General features: G+C 49.3%; 1 protein-coding gene across 9 annotated transcripts in view; it reads right to left on the minus strand.

Annotated features, from left to right (window-relative positions):
- The window catches only part of Mtss1 (MTSS I-BAR domain containing 1), a 154,788-nt gene extending 140,602 nt beyond the window's left edge, over positions 1-14,186 (minus strand). For 3 of the 9 annotated variants that reach the window (XM_058585720.1, XM_058585716.1, XM_046464961.2), the window contains exon 1: positions 13,597-14,186. In XM_058585720.1, the coding sequence (XP_058441703.1) occupies positions 13,597-13,668 (72 nt within the window). In that variant the 5' untranslated portion in view covers positions 13,669-14,186. Of the gene's footprint in view, positions 1-553; positions 850-13,596 lie in introns of those variants that run through there. The other 6 variants (XM_058585717.1, XM_046464955.2, XM_046464954.2 and 3 more) reach the window with 4 other exon arrangements.
- Between the last annotated feature and the right edge of the window lie 4,524 nt (positions 14,187-18,710).

Raw genomic sequence — 18,710 nt, forward strand, 5'->3', positions numbered from 1 at the left:
CCCCACCTGGATTTTCACAGCATGTGACCTCCCTTATCATTTGAGAGAGTCCTTCCCACCAAAAAAGAGAGGGGCAGAGGCAGTAAGACGCTGCTGCCTTACATTTGCACAACCAAGTTTTCGAGAGGAAACCCTGCGAGCCATTTAGGGGTCCAGCCTGACCTTATGAGCATCCCCTCACTGTGGACAGACCTGGTGCATAAAGGACTTTCACGGCAACCCTGGGAGGCCAGCTGGAGGTAACCACGTGTAACACTGTCCTTCTTGCCACCGAGAAATAGGCACAGAAAGGGTAAGTAATTGGCCCAAAGCCAGAGGGGGGTCTGCTCTCGCCCCCTGTCCATAGCCTCATCTGCTGCTAAATTTGCCCGGTTATTTTTAAAATGAAATTGTTCCACACGTTCACCTGAGACTGGCTGATTCTCCACATCTGGAAATCTAGAACTCGCTGTGTAACCCTCTAGTGTAGGGCTGCTGCTTTACCCGAGGGCTCATGATAAGCGCCTGTGTGCACTGAAGCCTCCCCAGAATAACAAATATCTACCCCTCTCACCTTTGCCCCATTCCAAGGCTCAAAGCCATTGCTCCACTTGTTTGTTCCTCTCTTCCAACGTCCATATGAGATAAGGAACCTAAGCAGAAGACACGGGGACCTGCCCCCTAGAAGTGCCATGTTGCTACCCTTACTCCAAGCGGTCACCCCTCCCTGAGATGTGCCCTCCCTCTCAGGGAGGAGCTGCCTCCACTAACTCCCAACCCGCTTCTGCCTTTAGGGATGTGTCCCTCTTGTGGCCAATCTCTCCAGCACCCTGGACAGTCGGGCCAAGACACTTGCCCTAGAGAGAATCAGGCTGGGGCTTCAGCTTGCTCCCCTAACTGAGCAGCTCACCCTGACCCCCCTTCTAAACTGGAGACTCCCAGGCAGGCACAGCCTCCGCCAGGCCTTGGCCTTTGCACAACACATACTCCGTGCTCCGCCATCTTCCACGAAACCTACTTCCCCTTTGGAGTAGAAATGGCGTCTCCTCCAGGACCCAACTCTCACCCTGGGCTGCCAGGAGTGACTCCCTGGTGGCCAGTGAAGAGTCACAGGCCACGAACATCACCAAAAGAGGTGTCTCTCCACTGGCTGTCGTTCTCCTTGCCTGGATAAAAGGGCCCCTTTGAGAATCTGGAAGGGTCAGTGCGGTCCGGTGGTTAAAAGCACAACTCTAGGGTCAGTCCACCCAACTTCAGATCCACTCACTGGGTGACCTCAGGCAAGTTGCTTAATCGCCTGCCACTGCCCTGTCTTCATCTGTAAGGGAGGCTGATGGTCAGTTCTCCCCACAGCAAGTCATCACCAGCAGTAATGAACACAGGAACTCGACACTGTAAGTCGGCACACAAGGCCAGTCTTCCTGACTGGGACGTTTCATGAGCACCTTCTATGCACAGACCACGCACAGACACGGGAGGCCATGCAGAGAGAGAACAGCAGATGGGCTGAGAAACTCGGTCTGGTAGAAAAGCCATGGACGCCATCTATCCCAAGGCCCTGAAGGGCAGCATCCTCTAGTAGCAAGTACTAGAAGTGATACAAGCTCCCCAGAGAGGGGTGACACCTCACTGGATCTCAAAGGATAGTGGGAATGTTCCTGGCAAAGAAAGAACAGAAAGGAGGGAGAAAGGAAGAAGTTCCCGCAGAAGATGGAATTAGCACAGGAAGGGAAGCAGAGAGGAGCGGCTATGTCTGAGCACAGGATTCACTGTGTCCACCTGAAACTCATTCTAGGTATATCTGGGTGGGGGTCCAAAGAGGAGGGGGTCCTTCTGCAAAGGAAGTGCTCAATGGCTCTGGGTGGCCTGAATCACCTACTTACGGTGCAATCCCAGAAAGACCTAAAGAGAATCAGCCGAGTGTTTGTGAAAGCTGCAGATTCTTGAGCCCCACCCCAGATCTGCACCATCTCTGGGAATGGGACCCGGGGGATCATTTTTAGCACAGTTGCCAGAGGTTCTCTGCTCACCAAAAACTACACATACAGGAAGATTTGAGAATCTCTGCCAGACATAAAATGTCACATGATCCTCTGGGCCTTTAGAAGTTGGGGCCTCAGCAATTTCTCACCCCAATGTCCACTTCTAGCTCCTTCCAAAGTAATGCTGGGCTGAGCACTCATACACAGCAATGGGAACTGAGACAGGCTCTCTGAAAGACGTTCAGGAATGGGCTTCAAAAGCCTTTAAAAGTGCATAACTTTTTTCCAGGATAAACTCCTCCAGTATCTAGCTACAAGGATATACTTACAGCAGTGTTGCTTATAATCTGCAAAAAACTAAACACAATCAAAATACAAACAAGTAAGGAATAGGCTCCCTACCTCAGGGCTTTTGCACATGCTCATTTCTTGCTTGGAACATTCTTCCCCAATATCCACAGTACTTAAGTTGTCCCTCAAATGTCGTCTTCTGTGAGGCCCTCCCTTGACACTCTACTGGAAGGCAGCCACACTGCCCTGCTTCTCCCATTACACAGAATCCTCTCAGTGCACAAGAGAACTGACTCATTTCACCACCCCCACTCACGAGAACATGCATTTTGTTCACTGCTATATCCGCAGCACTTCAAAAAGAGGCCAACACACAGTAGGTCCTCAAATGTGTCAAATGAGTTAATTACAGGCACAGAAATGTAACATGAAACAGCCATTGGAAGGAGCATGGCTTACATCTCCACACGTGGAATCCCAAGGTCACTGGGTTGCTAGGCAGAAAGGACATTTCAGTCGGCCTCATGGACCCTTTGTTTAAAATGCATGCACTCCTGTGAGCATGTGGAAGAGCCCACTTCGTGATGGAGTGCTTCTGGGTGACTGGTTTTTTACTTAATTGAAGGCTCTAGTTTTCTTCCATTAACTTTGATTACTTACATAATCTTTGAGAAGTAATCCCTCATGAAATGTTCTCAAAACATTTTGCTAATTTTTTTTTTTTCAAGAAAAGGCTGCCTCCTCAGTGACTTAATTAGGGTGTCCCTAATTAAGGCCAGCACAACATCAAAGAGGCCAGGTTCCCAGGGACCCAGGTTCCAGGAGCCTCCAGGGGCCTGGCTGCAAGACGCCCTCAATCCTGCCAGCAGCCGCTCCGACCCCGGGCTTGGCCATGGGCTAACTCCTGGCTTCGCTCCCCGCTACCTGCTTCCTATTGGGGTGTCAGATGCAATTATTCAGGCCCCAGATCACATCCTGCTGTGGAGCTGGCTTTGAAGATTGGTAAACACTCACTTCAAAAACAAAGAGCAACCATTAAACCCAACTCAAAGACTTCCTTAATGGCAGCATGCGTGGCTGTGGTGAGGGCCTCAGAAGTGACATGAAGGCCTCCCTGGGAACTAATTCCATGGGATTTCCAGCCTCCTCCTGCAACGCCCCCCTCCTGTTTCTCACTCCGTCAGGGGGTGCAGAGCTGCTGCCAGGGTGACCCGATAGAAGGGGTTTCCTCCAGCAAGACAATCGTGTCTGTGTGGCCACGTGCACCCAGCACCCCTGCGTACTTCTCTCTGCTGGTAAGTTGGTGGCACCCACGGGTGGGTCAACTGCCCAGACATTTCAGGTCAACAGCTGGGTCAGATTCTATTTAAAGAGGGACACCCCTTGAAGATTCGTGGAGCAGCTCAGAGGGGAGCCTAGATTTTGCCATGTCGTGTCTGGCTCATCCCGATTCCTGAAGGGAGAGGGACAGCAAGATCATCAAAGAAATCGGAATCTGAAAAGGAACTCCAGCGGCAGCCCAGCACAGACCCTGCGATGTCACCCCACCTGTCCACTCCCAGCCCTACCCCAGCTGGCAAATGACAGAGGCGACAAAGTCATGAGCTGCGCCTCAGTTTCCCCACCCGTCAAGTGGGGACTACCATAGCTACAATAAAATGGGAATAACAACCGTAACCACCTCCTGGGTCACTGGGAGATTAAATGAGTCTGCCTTTGTCCGGCATTTAGAACAGTGGCTGGTAGAGCCAGGCGCAGAAATGCTCACTGAGTAAGAAAAATAAAACTCAGTTCTCAGCTTGGGTGTCACCTAGACCAAAAGGCTTCTGTAGCTCTGTCCTCCCACCCTAAATAGGAATCAGAAGCTGTCCTCAGGGCCCCATAAAAGCTTGTGCTGACTTCTGCAATGAGGCGGATCACACTGAATCCCCTTTCCTCGCCTGCATCTCTTCTAGAATGAACAACTTCAGGGGGAGAACTGTGACTGTCCTGGTCACAGGTGTGCCTCCTCCGCCCTGCAGCCCCAGCCCACAGCAGCTGTGCCATGCTATTTGTTGAATACAGACACTGGATTCCGTCAGATTATTTCCAGGTTGGCAACCAGAAAGCTCTGCCTTCTGGCCTCTGTGGCATTTCCAAACTGAAGACTGTTTTCTTGTCTTTTCTGAAACATTGGATTGCTGCTAATCAGTGGGCCACTCTCATCGGAATCACAGATTACGTATCCTTTATCCAAAATGCTTGGAACCAAAAGTGTTTCAGATTTCAGACACTTGGGGATTGGGGGGGGGTATTTGTATTGACTGTACCAGTTGCACATCCTTAATCTTAAAATCCGAAATGCTCCCAAATCTAGAACTTTATGAACATCCTATTGGGGCTCAAAGGGTTTTGGATTTCAGATTTTGGATCTTCGGACTAGAGATACTCAGTCCACAGTGGGGTGCCTTGGGAAGGCACAGGAGAGCTTTTAATCGGCACTTGTTTAGTCCCAAGCCTGTCCTATGCACTGCCTCATTTAACCTGAGGGACTTTAAGAGGGAAGTTTCATTCCCTCACCCTCATCTACAGAAAACCAAGGCTCAGGAAGGTGGGGTCACTTGCCCAGAGTAACAGAGCTAAAAGTGGCAGGGCCAGATTTCAAAGCCACTTTTCAAAGTAAAATGCAGTGAGCACTAGGCAGAGTCAACAGTGACAAATGCCGTAGGGTGTCCAGCTTGGAAGAGGAGGAGGGGCCAGCGATGAGGGGACTTTCTGATGGACCTGGAAGGATGAGCAGGGCTAGGGCAGGAGGGGGAGGAGCAAGGACATGTTTAAGGAAGCCAAGTCCAAGCTGGGGAGCACAGAGCTGCCCACATCACAGGGGCCCTGGCAGCCAGGTGAAGGCAGAGGGCAGCAGGCAGGAAGACCCCACACGGCCAGGCCCTGAGCTCAGTACCAGCTGCTGCTACAGGGCAGGCTAGAGGCAAGTGAGGGCCACTTTGCCTGGGTACCCCAGAAAAACAGCAGAAACACAAAACACAGCCCCCCTGCCCCCCATCGCCTTGGCCTCAACATCTGTAAGACTTTTCTTATCCCTCAAAGCTAAAATAAATGCCCTGAAGATCCTTGCCAGACCCTCCCCAGGTTCTCCCCTCCCCTTATAAACAGACAGTGAGGTTTGCAAATAAAGAAATGGAAGGTAAACAGGCCCTGCTGGGCCGGAGGAGGGTTATAATGAACTCAGCCGTGATTTATTTAGCAAGAAAAAAAAAACAACTCAACTTCTCCATTTCCAGAAGCCTCACTGCAGGCTCTAAATACAGCTCTGAATAGGGTGGGGCAGTCTTGCCCTAAGAAGGGGTATAGATGATTACTACACTGAGTTTTGAGACTTCAAAGTCCTCCATCCCCAAATCCACAGTAAGAGCCACTGGGGACATCTGAGTGTCTGGGCACCAGGACCAGGTGAACCTTCATGAGTCATCTCTCATTTCAGAATCCTCAGGGCAATCCATGAGGCAGGTGCTTCGTCAGACCCACTTTACAGATGAGCAAAATGAGGCTGCTCGAGGGATGGCGTAACTTGTCACGGGACTTGAAATCATATCCCTTTGATTCCAAGGTCAGCAGAAGCTCCAGAATGTGTCCAGGAGAGCTTTAGTGGCCAGCAGCAGGTGGAAAGTGAGCAGGAATCTGCAGGGCCAAGCAGGCACACCTTCCCCTAGGGTGTTCCAGACCTCTGTTGTGCAACCCAGAAGCCACTAGCCTCACATGGCTATTTAAATTTAAACAAATTAAAAGTAAATAAAATTAAAAATTCAGTTCCTGATCTCACTAACCACACTGCATGTACTCCATCGTCACATGTGGCTAGTGGTTAACAGATCTGACAATTTCCATATTACAGAAAAGCAGACCAAACAGGACTATTATAGATCAATAAAAACACCGCAAAGTGTTCTAAAGATGTATTTTGTTGTTGTTGATGCTTAACGCAATTTATTCACGTTCACATTTCGCTATCATTTTTAATTTTCATTTTCAGTTGTGGTAAAACACACATAAGAAAATACATCATTTTGATCATCTTGAAGCTCAAGTGTGAAGTCTATTCATGTGGTTGTGCAAACATCTAAAGAAGCTTTTATTCAGACTTGGGTAAGATTTAAGAAAACACTTTGTGGGGGCTGAAATTGTCTAAGAGGGAGCCTGACAGCTACGGGGTTCTCAGCCTGGCTACATGCAGGAATCCCCTGGGGTGCTTTCAAAATCCTAGTGCCCAGGATGCACCTGAGAGCCCAGAATCAGAGCCTCTGGGGACTGGGACCCCTATCTTCAAGCTCCCAGGGAACTTAGTGGGGCTTTCCCTATACCACACCCCTCTATCCAAAGGGGGGCACCGGCCCAGAACCTCCCTTGGCCAGACCCACTCCTCTGGCCCAGGAGAGCCCTGTCTTGTGGTCAGGAAGAGGCCCAGATGATACCTGCCTCCCACCTCCAACTCTCCAGAGCTGCTGGCGCTAAGCAGGCCAATACTTTTGCTGCTGTCCAATTCTAAGAGAAAGAAAGCAAATAAAAAAGACACACAATTCAAAAGGCACTCAATTGATTTTTTTTTCACCCACTTAAACTAGACAGGAAAAGAAAAACCACTTAGAAACCGGGACCAAGGCCTTCCATGCCAAGAATTGGCACAGGAGGAGGACTTCTGGCCAAGCCCATCAACCTCTCCAAACAGACTCAGCCCAAACTGGAGGGCTACCGGGACGTAATTAAACACAGAAAGCTCTTTTATAAGAGAGTTCCGGAGCTGGACACAAAATGAGTTCAAGGTAAGCAGTTGCCTTTGAGGAGTCACGTGAACTTTGGGTGAACTTGGTGAATTCACATGATATGGCAGTGGTGGGGGTCGGATGCCAAACCTGCAAGGAAGCCTAGCCTCAGGACAGGTGGTCTCCTGGACCTAGGGACCTACAAGCAGTCACGGAGGAGTCCCCAAGGGCTCTGTGTGTGGACAAGGATAGGAGCCGAGGGTGACAGGCTGGAGCCTGTTCCCAAGGCTTCTCCACCCTCTGTACACCCAGGGAAACAGGAGGCAAGGGGTATGCCAAGTCATCTGTTGGACAAGACAGCTGAGTGGGAGGAGAAAGGAAGCCACAATGTGTGACATATCATAAACCGGTCATTTTCCATAAAGGTGCTGGCCGGATGAGAGCTGCCCACCCCACAACGGTCCTCAGAGCCTTGAGATTAAGCCCATGTCTCCAGGCTGGCTCCAGCTAGAAGCAGAGAGAAGACTCTGATGCCTCTGAGAGCCTCCTGCAGTTCTCAGGCAAGTGAAATGCCACAATCTAGAAATGAATACACACCCTCACCCTCTAGAAATGAATCCCCCTTCCCACCTTCCACTAATGAGCTCCTGCTTTGGGGTCAAAGAGGCCAAGGTTCGAATACCAGCTGCACCTCACTATGGCCTTAAACAGGTTACCGAATCGCTCCAGGCCTTGGCTTTCTCATCTGGAAAGTGGGTGGATGACAGAACAACATGAAATCATGCACACCGAGCACTCAGCACAATGTAGGTCCTCAACAAATCACTTCTGGCCCAGTGTTCAATATTACAAAAAACAATGAGCACCTACTATGTGCAAGTGGCACACCAGAGCATCTCATACGACCATGACCCCCACATTTGCACAGTAGGTAAAAACACAAGTCATCCAAACAGGGAAGCAGAGATGAATGGGAACCCCACCAAGGCCTCCCAGAGGGTTGGAGGTGGAGCACATGGGGAGTAAAGAGCTGCTCTGGAAGGAATCTGCACTAAGAATGGCTCTTTGGTTATTTGGTTGTTTTTGTTGTTTTACTTTGTTGTGGTGGCACAAGCTCAGATGAAACATTCCGCAGGCTGCATCTAATTCAAGGGAGAAATTCTGCAATCAAATACAACAGGCTTCCTTGCGGCTCAGCCAATTAATTTACTCTGTTGGTCTCTCCTGTTTGCTACTTAATAAGGCCCTATCACCAATGCAATCTGCAAATCTGAGTTCAAGTGCTTAAGCATCAGTCAGTTCCGCTTAAGGAGCCCCAAATACAGCTTGTCTGATGTCCTAAGAGGCTAAATCCGGCCTTTGGCTTCTGTTCTGTTTGGGGTAAGGTGTTTCTTTTGTTTTTGCAGCAGGATGGGTTTGGGGTAGCGTCCCAAAGGCCTCTCTGAGAAGCAACAGGGAACTCAAAATGACCTCACTGTGCCATCCCCAATTCGGGAACATCAAATGATCTCACTATAGGAGGAACCTTGCCAGCTCTCACCTGTCTGCAAAGATGGAAACAGCCTCGGTACAAATGATAGATGAAGCCTCTAAGGGATCAATAGTTTCAACCTTTTCACCCTCCACACATTTTAACAACCTCAAATGAGCTCACCAAATTGATAGATATCATTTTATCTTTTTCCTTTTTTTCCCTACAGCCAAGACGCAAAAGAAGAGGTCAAAGGGCAGGCAGTCAACAGCCGGGAAGATGCGGGCATACTGTTCACACTTTAGAAACACAAATTATGCTGTATTTTTCTTGCAAGAATTAGAACACAGTTTGGTGCCTGCAACATAACTGATGCTCAAGAAATACCGCAGAATGGGTAGAAGCTGAACGATGGGTAGATGGGTAGATGGCTGAACCACGTTGAAGCCAAGCTCAGCCGACCTTCCATGCAAGCAGTGACCTAGGAACAACCTCCTCTCCATTTGGGGCAGTTATGAACTGCAGAATTTGAGAGCATAAAGGTTCATGGCATGAAGCCACAAGTTCTAAACAATTTGATTAAATAGGAGGGATAAGGGGTTTTCCCACAGAAACATTTAAACCAAGACCCAAAATGACAGTTTTCCAAACCAGGACAACAAGTTTCACACCTTAAAAAAAAAAAAAAAAAAAGGTCGATCTACATAGAAGAGGCCCTAAATCTCTGAATAAGCACCCAGTCTGGGTGGTTCCTGCTGCTGATTTGATGACATCTTTATTTTAGCTTTTTCTCCCATGGGCCCAAAATGAGGAAGCTGTAAAACCCTGGCCAAACACGACCATTTGCTAAGAGAAAAGCCAACACAGGGCCCATCTGTCCTTTACAATGGCTCTGCTTGTCCTGCCTTTGTGTGGCTGTCACCGTTCACACAGAGTGGCCCACCTCCCTCAGAATACCTGGCCGCTGAGGCCTGAGCTTGGCTTTCAGTGTCTTCCTAGAGAGAAGTTTTTTCCTGAAGCATCCAAGGAAAGTCTTTTCCCTCGGGCCACACTGCCATACTATGATGACATTCTGGTCACAGCCCGCCGCACAAGGCTCTTGGAGGGCAGGGTAGCAAACAGATTCCACATAGTAGGTCCTCAATAAATATCAAGGAAGTGAACCCTTCTTCTGACAGGAACCTCAGATCAACAAGGGGGGAAAAAAAATACAGTCCTGGGATCATTTCCCAGTGCTGGACCCACTCACTACCCACATTCTTGATCTCATGATAAGGGAGGGAAAATATCATGACATGCCTTCGAACCACAAAAAGATTTCCATGGAATTCAAGAAGTCCTTTAGCAGTTCTAATTTTAGGCAGAATTTAGCACAGAAGATACTGGTAGCCAACGGAGGGAGGAACTGAACAAGGCCCCTATTCTGCTCAGCACAGGTGCTGGTAACAGGACACCCTGTCTAAAGAGGCACGCAGTGGAGAGCACTCAGGTGTGGCTGGGTGCCTCTCGCCCCATCATATTATATAAGGCCCAAAACACACTCCCCAGCTCGGACAAAGTTCTGCCTGCAGCAGCCTACTCCTCTCCTGACAGGCTGACACTTGAGCAACCAGGGCAAGGACAATATTTGATTTGAGCATGCAGTGTTTTCTGTTTTTTACCCAGTTAATTATTAAAAGACAGACAAACATCCCCAGAAGGAGCTTCCCCCCAAGTTTGGACAGCCAAGTCTCCAGGTCTTGAAAATTCCCTAACACCAGATTCTGGTTAGGTTACTTAAAAGCAACAACACACATCTGTTAGCAGTATTTAGCCATCCTCCCCAGAACCTGGGCAGACACCCAGAAGATTCCAGGGAACTCCAGTCACTTCCAGACCACTGTTCCCCCAGACAAGCCAACCATGGGCCTTGCCTCCAGCCACGTGAATACCCTGTCTCCCTTCTCCTCAGGACAAATCACGCTTGACGGCTAGAGGGGTGATTTATGTGATGGGAGGAACGGCAGGCCATAAGCCATTCTGCACACCACTGGTCATCAGCGACCACCACCACCCTGCAGCAGGGTGGGAGAAGGGGAAGGATCCAGGTCCTCTCCAGTCAAGGAATCAATAAGTTATTTAACAGCTGCAGCCTGTTTTCCATGTTCTAGATCTCATCCCAAGAAAAGTAAGGATTCCTTTCACACCCAGCCCCAAAAAGGACAAAACACACACCCTGACAGCCAAGGACCCAGACTGATGAAGAATCTTTAGGAGAAAAGCACAAAGAATCCTCTCTAGCTTTTCCTTGTCTTGAGGTTTTTTGGTTTTAGAAGACAAATGGTATCAGGCCTGGAAATTATTTCATTTTTCTGTTTTCTTTTTTTTTTTCTCCAAAGAGGAAATTGACTCCCTTCCTGTGCTGCCATACATTTTGAAGAAACAAATGCTACTTATAAAACCATTTTCCTACCCTTTCCTCACCCCTGCACAACATCATTTCTAAGGAAAAACAAAACAAAACTGAACACTATCAAGATGGCAATCCAAATGGGTTCTCAACATTTATGATTCTCCCTCAAAGCAAAAAGAAAGGAGATGTGATAAACTCATCATGGGAGTCTTAAGAAGAGAAAAAGAGGACACACAGGTCATTAGAAAGTCACCTGACTCCAGACATTAAAAACTGACTTTTACCACTGGCCACCCCATACATCTGCACTTGACACTGCTTCTCCTAGGTAGCCACATTTTCATTTTCTTGAACTTCCCTTTTAAAATATCACTGCCATGTAATCCATGAAGAAGTATTTTAGGAAGAAAAGTCTATGAGAATACTTAGTAATTTGTCTTATGTAGAAATAACCTTGCAAATCAGACACCTTGTCTCTTTTTTTCCTTATCCCTCTTCTCCCTGCAAAGTCTAAAATTCTGCGTGGTTTAGTATTCCATTCCACCTTGCTTTCAAAATCTTTTACTGCCAAGACAAAACAAGCAAACAAACAAAAACCTTTAAAATAAATGCCTTCCCACAGAATGTAGAACAAACCTACAAAAACTCAAAGGGAAAGACCCAGAAACTCCAGATTTGGCATTAAAGGAGCATTAAATAAGAGCTCTTTATTTCTGAAACCTTGAAAAAAAAATATATATATATATGGAGAGAGAGAGAACACCACGGTATCACCATGAAGCACCATGAATCTCTGGGCAGAGCACACTGCCAGGCAGCCAGAGGATAGCAGGTAGAAGGCAGGAGAACCCACCCTTAGGACAGGATTACCTTCTGAAGGGCTTTGGATTCAAACCAGTGAATGGAAAGAACTGAGCCTAGATTCTGGATTAAAGAACAAAGAGGAAAACTCCAGGTGTGACCACTCTGGGACTGCAGTGAGCAGGTCATTTAGATCCCAGACTGGAAACCTCCATTTAGCTCCTCCAAAAAACACAAGCTGTTTTACCAACCCATCTCAAATTCATCCTCTGGAGATAAGAATATACCATGTGTGCTTCCAACCAAATTTGTTTGACTATAGGGCCTGAGGAATTTAAGTTAACAATAAATACCAGAGTCCAAGGAAAGGGGACCAATCTTTGTTCAAAAGAGCATTTCAATGATTCAATGTGGATTGGGAGCAAAGGAATGAAAGGGGCTGTCTTTGAAGTGGGACTAATCCATCTAATTCCAAGTGACTGGATTAGAGGCATTCCTGGGCAAGCAGGGTCTGGCTGCAGATTAGGCTACACGAATGTCAATTTCTGACAAAAGGCACAAGATCTGTGGAAGGATTTCAAAATGGACAAGACCAGGAGGAGGCACCTTGGCAAAGTTCACCCTCTGCTAGGTAGCAGTTGGTTCTAGAAGGGGGAGGCAGGCTGTGACAGCTGAGCATTCCTTCCCAAAGTCCATCTCCGAGGCAGAAGCCTCTCCAAACCTTACACTTCATCAGACAAAAGCTCCTCCAGGCGCCAGGCAGTGGCTGAAGAGGGGCTGTCCACACCCACCCGCCAGCATGGCTTTCCAAACCTGCCCACTCTTTTGGAAGCCGAGCTTTTAATTAAACACCACCTCCCCGGATCTGTCGAGGCAAACTGGGGCTGGGCTGGAGCCAAAGAGAAGCTCCCTAAATACACATGAAAAATACATTCCCCCCACCGCCCCCAATTCCCACCTCCAGCCAGCTAGCACGCTTGGTTATATTTCCTCTGGATGAGTAACACAGGGAGGGCCCTGATCTATCTCAATGCACCAGAAAATCCACATCCGAGGATCAGGTTATCTCCAGTCCCACCCTTTGCAGGAAAAAGCCAGGGTGTTCCTCCCCGCCCCCAACAAACACGCGCGCGCACACGCACGCACACAATCTCCACAATCCTTCCAAAAGAAAACCAGGAGTGGGGTGTGGGGTTTTCTTTTTCTTTCTTTTATGTGTATTTTTTTTTGGCGGGGGGAGAGAGACATAGTTGCTTAGGGGACCCCAATCTTGCCTTCAGGCTGGAAGCCTCAGCTTAAGGACTCCTGCCAGGCTTCCCTGGGAACTTCTGCCCCGCGTCCCGGGGGAGGGTTGAGAGAAGGCATGCACGCCCTCACCAGTTTGGAACAGCCTAATTAATAACTAATTTGCTCTGATCCCACCACAGCAGGTATACTTGAAAGCCAAGGAAGGAGGAGGCCTCCTTTTGGTCTCCCAGGCCGGGGAGACTCCTTCCTGCGACCAGGCAGAACCCCGAATCCCTCCCCACCACCGTGCCAGGCGCCTCCGCCCGAACCCGGGAATCTGGTGTCCGCGGGGTATCCAACCTCCACGGGTCTCAGACACTCAGTCCAGGAACAGACAATGGAAAACTTGGAGCCAGGGCCATGAACCCCCAGAGGAACCAGATGGTGCCGCCCCCTGGGACAATGAGCAGGGAGATGGCAGGGGGCATCAAACCTCCCCAGGGAAGTCGCCCGCCCAGTGATCCAGTAGAGCGGGTAACAGCGCCCCGAGTAAGCAGGTGACACCCCGGCCGGCGCTCCCGCAGGTGGCCGACTGCCACCGCGCAAGCAAGGGCCGGGCCGCTTGCGGGAGGTGGAGGCGAAGCCCCGCGGCGAGGTCAGTGCGCCGCGGCTGCAGCAGTCGCGACCCCGGCGTCCTACCTTCATGTCGCTGATGATGGTCTGGAAGAGGCCTCCGAGCGCGCTGCATTCCTTCTCAATCACAGCCTCCATTTTCCCGGCGCCGGCAGGGAGGACACACTCGCGTGGCCGCTGGACTGCGCGCGGGGCCGGGGCTCGCTCACCCCGGGAGGAATTTCACGTTCTAAGCGACCCAACCAACGACTCTCCGCCTCTTCTGCAGAGCGGACGGAATGCACGAGATCGACTGTTCTCTGCCCAAAATAATAACAAAAATTTTAAAAGCCAAACCGTTCTGTAGGGTAATTCGCCTACATGCAGTGCTCGGCTTCTGGCCTCAAAAATGCCCACAGAAGACTGACAATCAGGCCATCACAAGTGCCCACGACGGAAACGGCAAAGCCCATCTTGATGCAGAGAAAACCTCCTGCTGACCCGGGGCCAGCGCCATTTAAAAATGCAAGATTTTCAAATTTTACTTATTTATTTATTTTTTGAAATTAAAAGGAAATGGCCCAGCAGCAGAAAAGGTCTGCTCTAGGCGCCCGGATCTGTTGCTCGCAGCCGCGGCCGCCGCCTCCTTTTCACTCCTGCGCGCCTGGCCCCGGCGCTCGCTCTGGCTGGGTTCCCGGGGACGTTCGGAGGGGCGCACGCGCGCTCGCGGCCGTGCGTCCGACGCGGATGCGCGGGGAGGGCGCGCGCTCGCGGCCGTGCGTCCGCCGCACGCGGGCGGGGCTGGGAGCGCGCGCCCGGGAGGCGCGTGGAGCGCCCGCGGCAGGGAGGGCGGGCTGCAGGCGGCGCCGGGCGGGCCCTCCGCCTCCCGGACACATGGAGTACCTTCTCCGCCCCTGGCCGCCAGTCGCAGCGCAGACAGGGATGGTCAGCATCCCGCCAGGCGAACGGTCCGAGCGCCCGGAACGGAGATTGCACCTCCACTCCCCGGGGACTTGTTCGCTGGCAGGCCTAACCCAGCGCCAGGCCCTAGAAAGCGCTCTTTGGGACGGGAAAGCTGCTGCTGCAACCTTCTGAGAAGAAGCTCTTTCCGTCATGTCAGGACTGTAACACGGAGTCATGATCGCATATAGCCAAATATGTAATTAAGAAGAGTCGGGGACGTATCCTGCAGTGGAATGCTGAGTTCGATAAAGTTGCAGGATGCTGGGGGAAGTGGGTTGATGAGCCAGTGCAAAATGAATGGAATCATGGAATCGGCATTAGAGCTCTTAACGCCTGTCCGTCAGTCTCTAGAGATTGCTGACTGCCTGTGACGTGGAAAGTTGATGTTTGCAGGAGCTCTGGGCTCATGGGATGTTGCTATAACCACCGAGGACCCTTGGTTAACCTGGAAAGAGCACGAAGTGCCCAGGTTAATGTGGGATCTGGTGGTTTGTGTTCGCAGGGCAAGTGAATAATAACTCCACAGCCAGGACGACTCATTCTCATCAGCGTCAACTGGGCGCCCAACAGTATGAGAAGAATCAAATGAACAACTTTTAAAGGACATTAAACAAAGCACCTAAGTGGACTTTGACCCTGTAGCTAACCACTTGAAGCACAAAACATAACAAGTGGAAAAAGGGGTGGAGCAGGTGGAAAAAGGCGTGGAGCAGATGCCATAAGAAACCAAGTGCAAAATGCGGCAGACTTGTGTCAGATTCACTCAGTAGCAGGAAAAGCCCTGGCTTTGAACAACACCTGGATCAGAGGGATGCCTGGAGCTGCTTCAGCCACAGATCTCCTGGATCACTCTGCCCAACTCAACTGTTCCTCCATTCACCTGTCTCCCCAAAATCACTAGGACAGGTGTTACCTTCTGGAAATAACTGATTTCAGGCCAACCTGCTGTTGGACCCCATCCCCTAGGATATTCGAATACACAGGCCTCATTCTCACCCTGCTAGTAACAGTGTTTGACACGTGGTTTGCTCTTACTATTATCATTATTATGATTTTAATGCTATCAGTATTATAATGATCAAGATGACTATTTGTAAAGCCAGATTGCATGGTTCAAATTCAGTTTACACTACTAACTGTATGGCTTTGGATAAGTTACCTACCCCTCTAGGCCACAGTTTCCTCATCCATAATTGGGGATGATGATGGCATCCGCCTGACTGGGCTATTATGCACATTACATGAGCTAATATATGAAAGAACTTAAAGTGGCATCTGACATATGGGAAGAAAACATTCAAGAAATATCAACAGAAGTAGAGACCAAGCCAAAGCCTATGTCTAGCTGGTCCCAGACTACCCCACTGCCAGCCTATAATGTTGGCATGATCTCCCACTGACCTGCTGAGACCTACCATGAGTGATCCAGCATTTCACATATACTGTGTCTAATGGGAGGCTGCGTCCTTCCATCCTCATTTCACTGTTGGGAGGACTCCAACCCTGGCTTTCTGACTCAATGTCCAAGGTCTCCCTTCTGTTCAACATCCAGATCCTGGGATTAGAGGCCCCTGCTCCAGTCCAAAAGACACTAAGCTCAGCTTTCCTGCCACACGCTCCACACACCTCAACTTCAGCAGTGTGTGCCAACTACCCCTCTCTTGTGGCCTCTTTTTTCCTTGTGCCTCTCATGGTCTCAGGCCTGAGAATGAGGATCTTGTCTCTCATAAGAAAGTGAAACATTCAAAATTTCTGTCTGGGAAAGTTCCCGAGGCAGGACAGGTCCAGATGTGGGAAGGACACTTGCTGTTTTTAAAGACTCAAGTGAGGCTGATGAATGGAAGGATCTTGGAGAGAGGGTGATGACAAGATCAGATTTGTATCCTGTACAGTATATTCTTCTCCCGTGCAGAACATCATTCTTACATCCCCCTTCAAAACATCAGGCACTAGCTGGGAAAGTAAGAGCCCACGAACATGCAGCTCTTCCGGGGAGCATTTGCTGCTTCTTGTTGTTGTTTATTTTTTTTGAAGTGCTGGGGATTGAATCCAGGACCTCATTCACTGCTGTTCTTAAGACCCCATAGGAGGAGGAATCCAAAGGAATGAATCCCCATTAGAGGAATTTGAATCCCTGTAGGTGTGTCCAGAATGTGTGCCACTATTTCCTGGCTCTGTGACCTCTGGCAGGTTACGGGCCCCCTGGAGCCAGCCTGTTTCCCCAGTTCCCACCTCACTAGCCATTGGGAGGATTGGCACAGTAGTCCCTGCCTACCACTTAGTAAGGCTACACTCATGGGTTCCCCTCTTCCTAGCAGTAACACTCAACCCTGGCTGCCTGGAGGGCCCTGCCTGGTCCTCAAACTTGGCCGCATATTAGAATCTGGGTGGGGGGATTTTAAAACACCCATTCCTGTCCTCTGCTGCCAGCAAATCTGATTCAGTTGGTCTGGGCTATGATCTGGGCATCAGAACTTTTTGTTCTTTTTTTTTTTGCTAGTGCTGGCTGATAATGGAAACCAGGATCTTGCACATGCTAATTAAGAACCCTGATCTATGGAAATTTAAAAGAGGATATCCATCCCCAGGTCCTACCCCTGAAGAAACTCAAATAGAACCTCTGAGAACTGGGCTCCAGAATTCTTTGAACATATCATACATATTTTATTCCATCCTCATAAAAAGATATATGCCTGGGGGTTAGGGGGAGTGGATTTTGTCACTGTTTATAAGAATAGGATCTCATTGTGCACACTTTTCCCAGACCTTGCTATCAACAGTCAATTGCTGTGAAAATTCCTCCGGGTTAACTAGTAGTATTCTAATTTAGTCACTTTACTTTTAATCTTTTATTTTGACATAATTTCAGACTTACAGGAATGTTGCAAAAATAGTCCCAGGAGATCCCATTTACCCATTTAGAGTCCCCAAATGTTAACCAGTTGTGGTTCTTCCTTCATGCCTGGATAGGTTTTTAAAGCCCCAGATGATTCTAATCTGCAGCATGGTGCTATTCTAGGGCTCCCAGGGCGCGGTGAGACTCAGGCAGGTCTGTGAAATTTCTGAGCTTTTGTGAGGGGCCTTCGCATCAGAGGCCGCTGTGTGAGGTGGCTGAGATGGTGGCCTCTGAGTCAGGCTGCTGGGCTTAATTCTGGCTCCATCACTTCCCAGCCTTCTGTGCCTCTGGTTCCCCAACTATAAAACAGGGATAAGAGACTTGCTGTGTGAGCACGGGGTGGGATTACTTAGACTGCCCCAGCTCCCAGTGAGCGCTCACCAAAGGCCAGCTCTTCCTACATGGAGCATTCCATGGTTCATCTATGAACTAAAGTTGGTTTAAGCTTGCCCTGGTGAGCTGTAAGCACAATTCTTTATGATCCCAGAGTCCTTAAATCCCTCAGACCAATTGGGAGGTGTCAATATTATAGAAGGACTGCCACTTGGAAACAGGTACCTTTTAAAAATGAAATTAGCAAGAATCAGTTAAAAATGTCTGCCACAGTGACTCACCCTAAGTGATGTTTTGTATATGTTTTGTGGGTGGCAGGCTGGGAAACGCCCAAGTGTAACCTCAGTGTCCAGAATGTGTCACTGGGGCAGGAACCAGACAGAGGAAAGTGATGAACTGAGCAATGCTCAGAAGTGGCTCAAGACCCGTGCCCATGAGCATCAGGCGGCAGACCTGTGTGGAGCAGGCCAGGGGAGAGTTCACAGGGGTTAGGGGACCCTGGAGACCCAGAGAGCAAGTTCTCCCCCAAGGGCCAGCTGCTCCCTGGGCCAAAGCCAGATGGCAATGTGGGCCCTTAATCATTGCATGTTCCAGTCTTTCTGTAGAAGCTGAAACTTTGCACCTTAATGTAGTATTTCCCAATTTTTGGATATTTTTAGATTTCAAAATTTAAAAACTCTTCCTGGGGGGCTGGGGATATAGCTCAGTTGGTAGAGTGCTTGCCTCACATGCACAAGGCCATGGGTTCAATCTCCAGGACCACACACACACACATAAAAAGAACTCTTCCCTACCAGGCATGGTGGTACATACTTGTAATCCTTCCGTACTTGAATGGAAGGATCTTGGAGAGAGGGTGATGACAAGACTAGTTACTCTAGAGACTGAGGCAGGAGGATACAAGTTCAAGGCCAGCCTCAGCAACTCAATGAGAAATAAAATAAAAAGATGCTAGTGGTAGAGTTCAATCTCCAGTACTGAAAAAAATGAAAACAAAACAAAACTTTAA

The sequence above is a fragment of the Marmota monax genome, unplaced genomic scaffold, assembly GCF_021218885.2.
Source record: "Marmota monax isolate L192 unplaced genomic scaffold, Marmota_monax_Labrador192_F-V1.1 WCK01_AAM20220418_F8-fsc00003, whole genome shotgun sequence".
Taxonomy (NCBI): Eukaryota; Metazoa; Chordata; class Mammalia; order Rodentia; family Sciuridae; genus Marmota; species Marmota monax.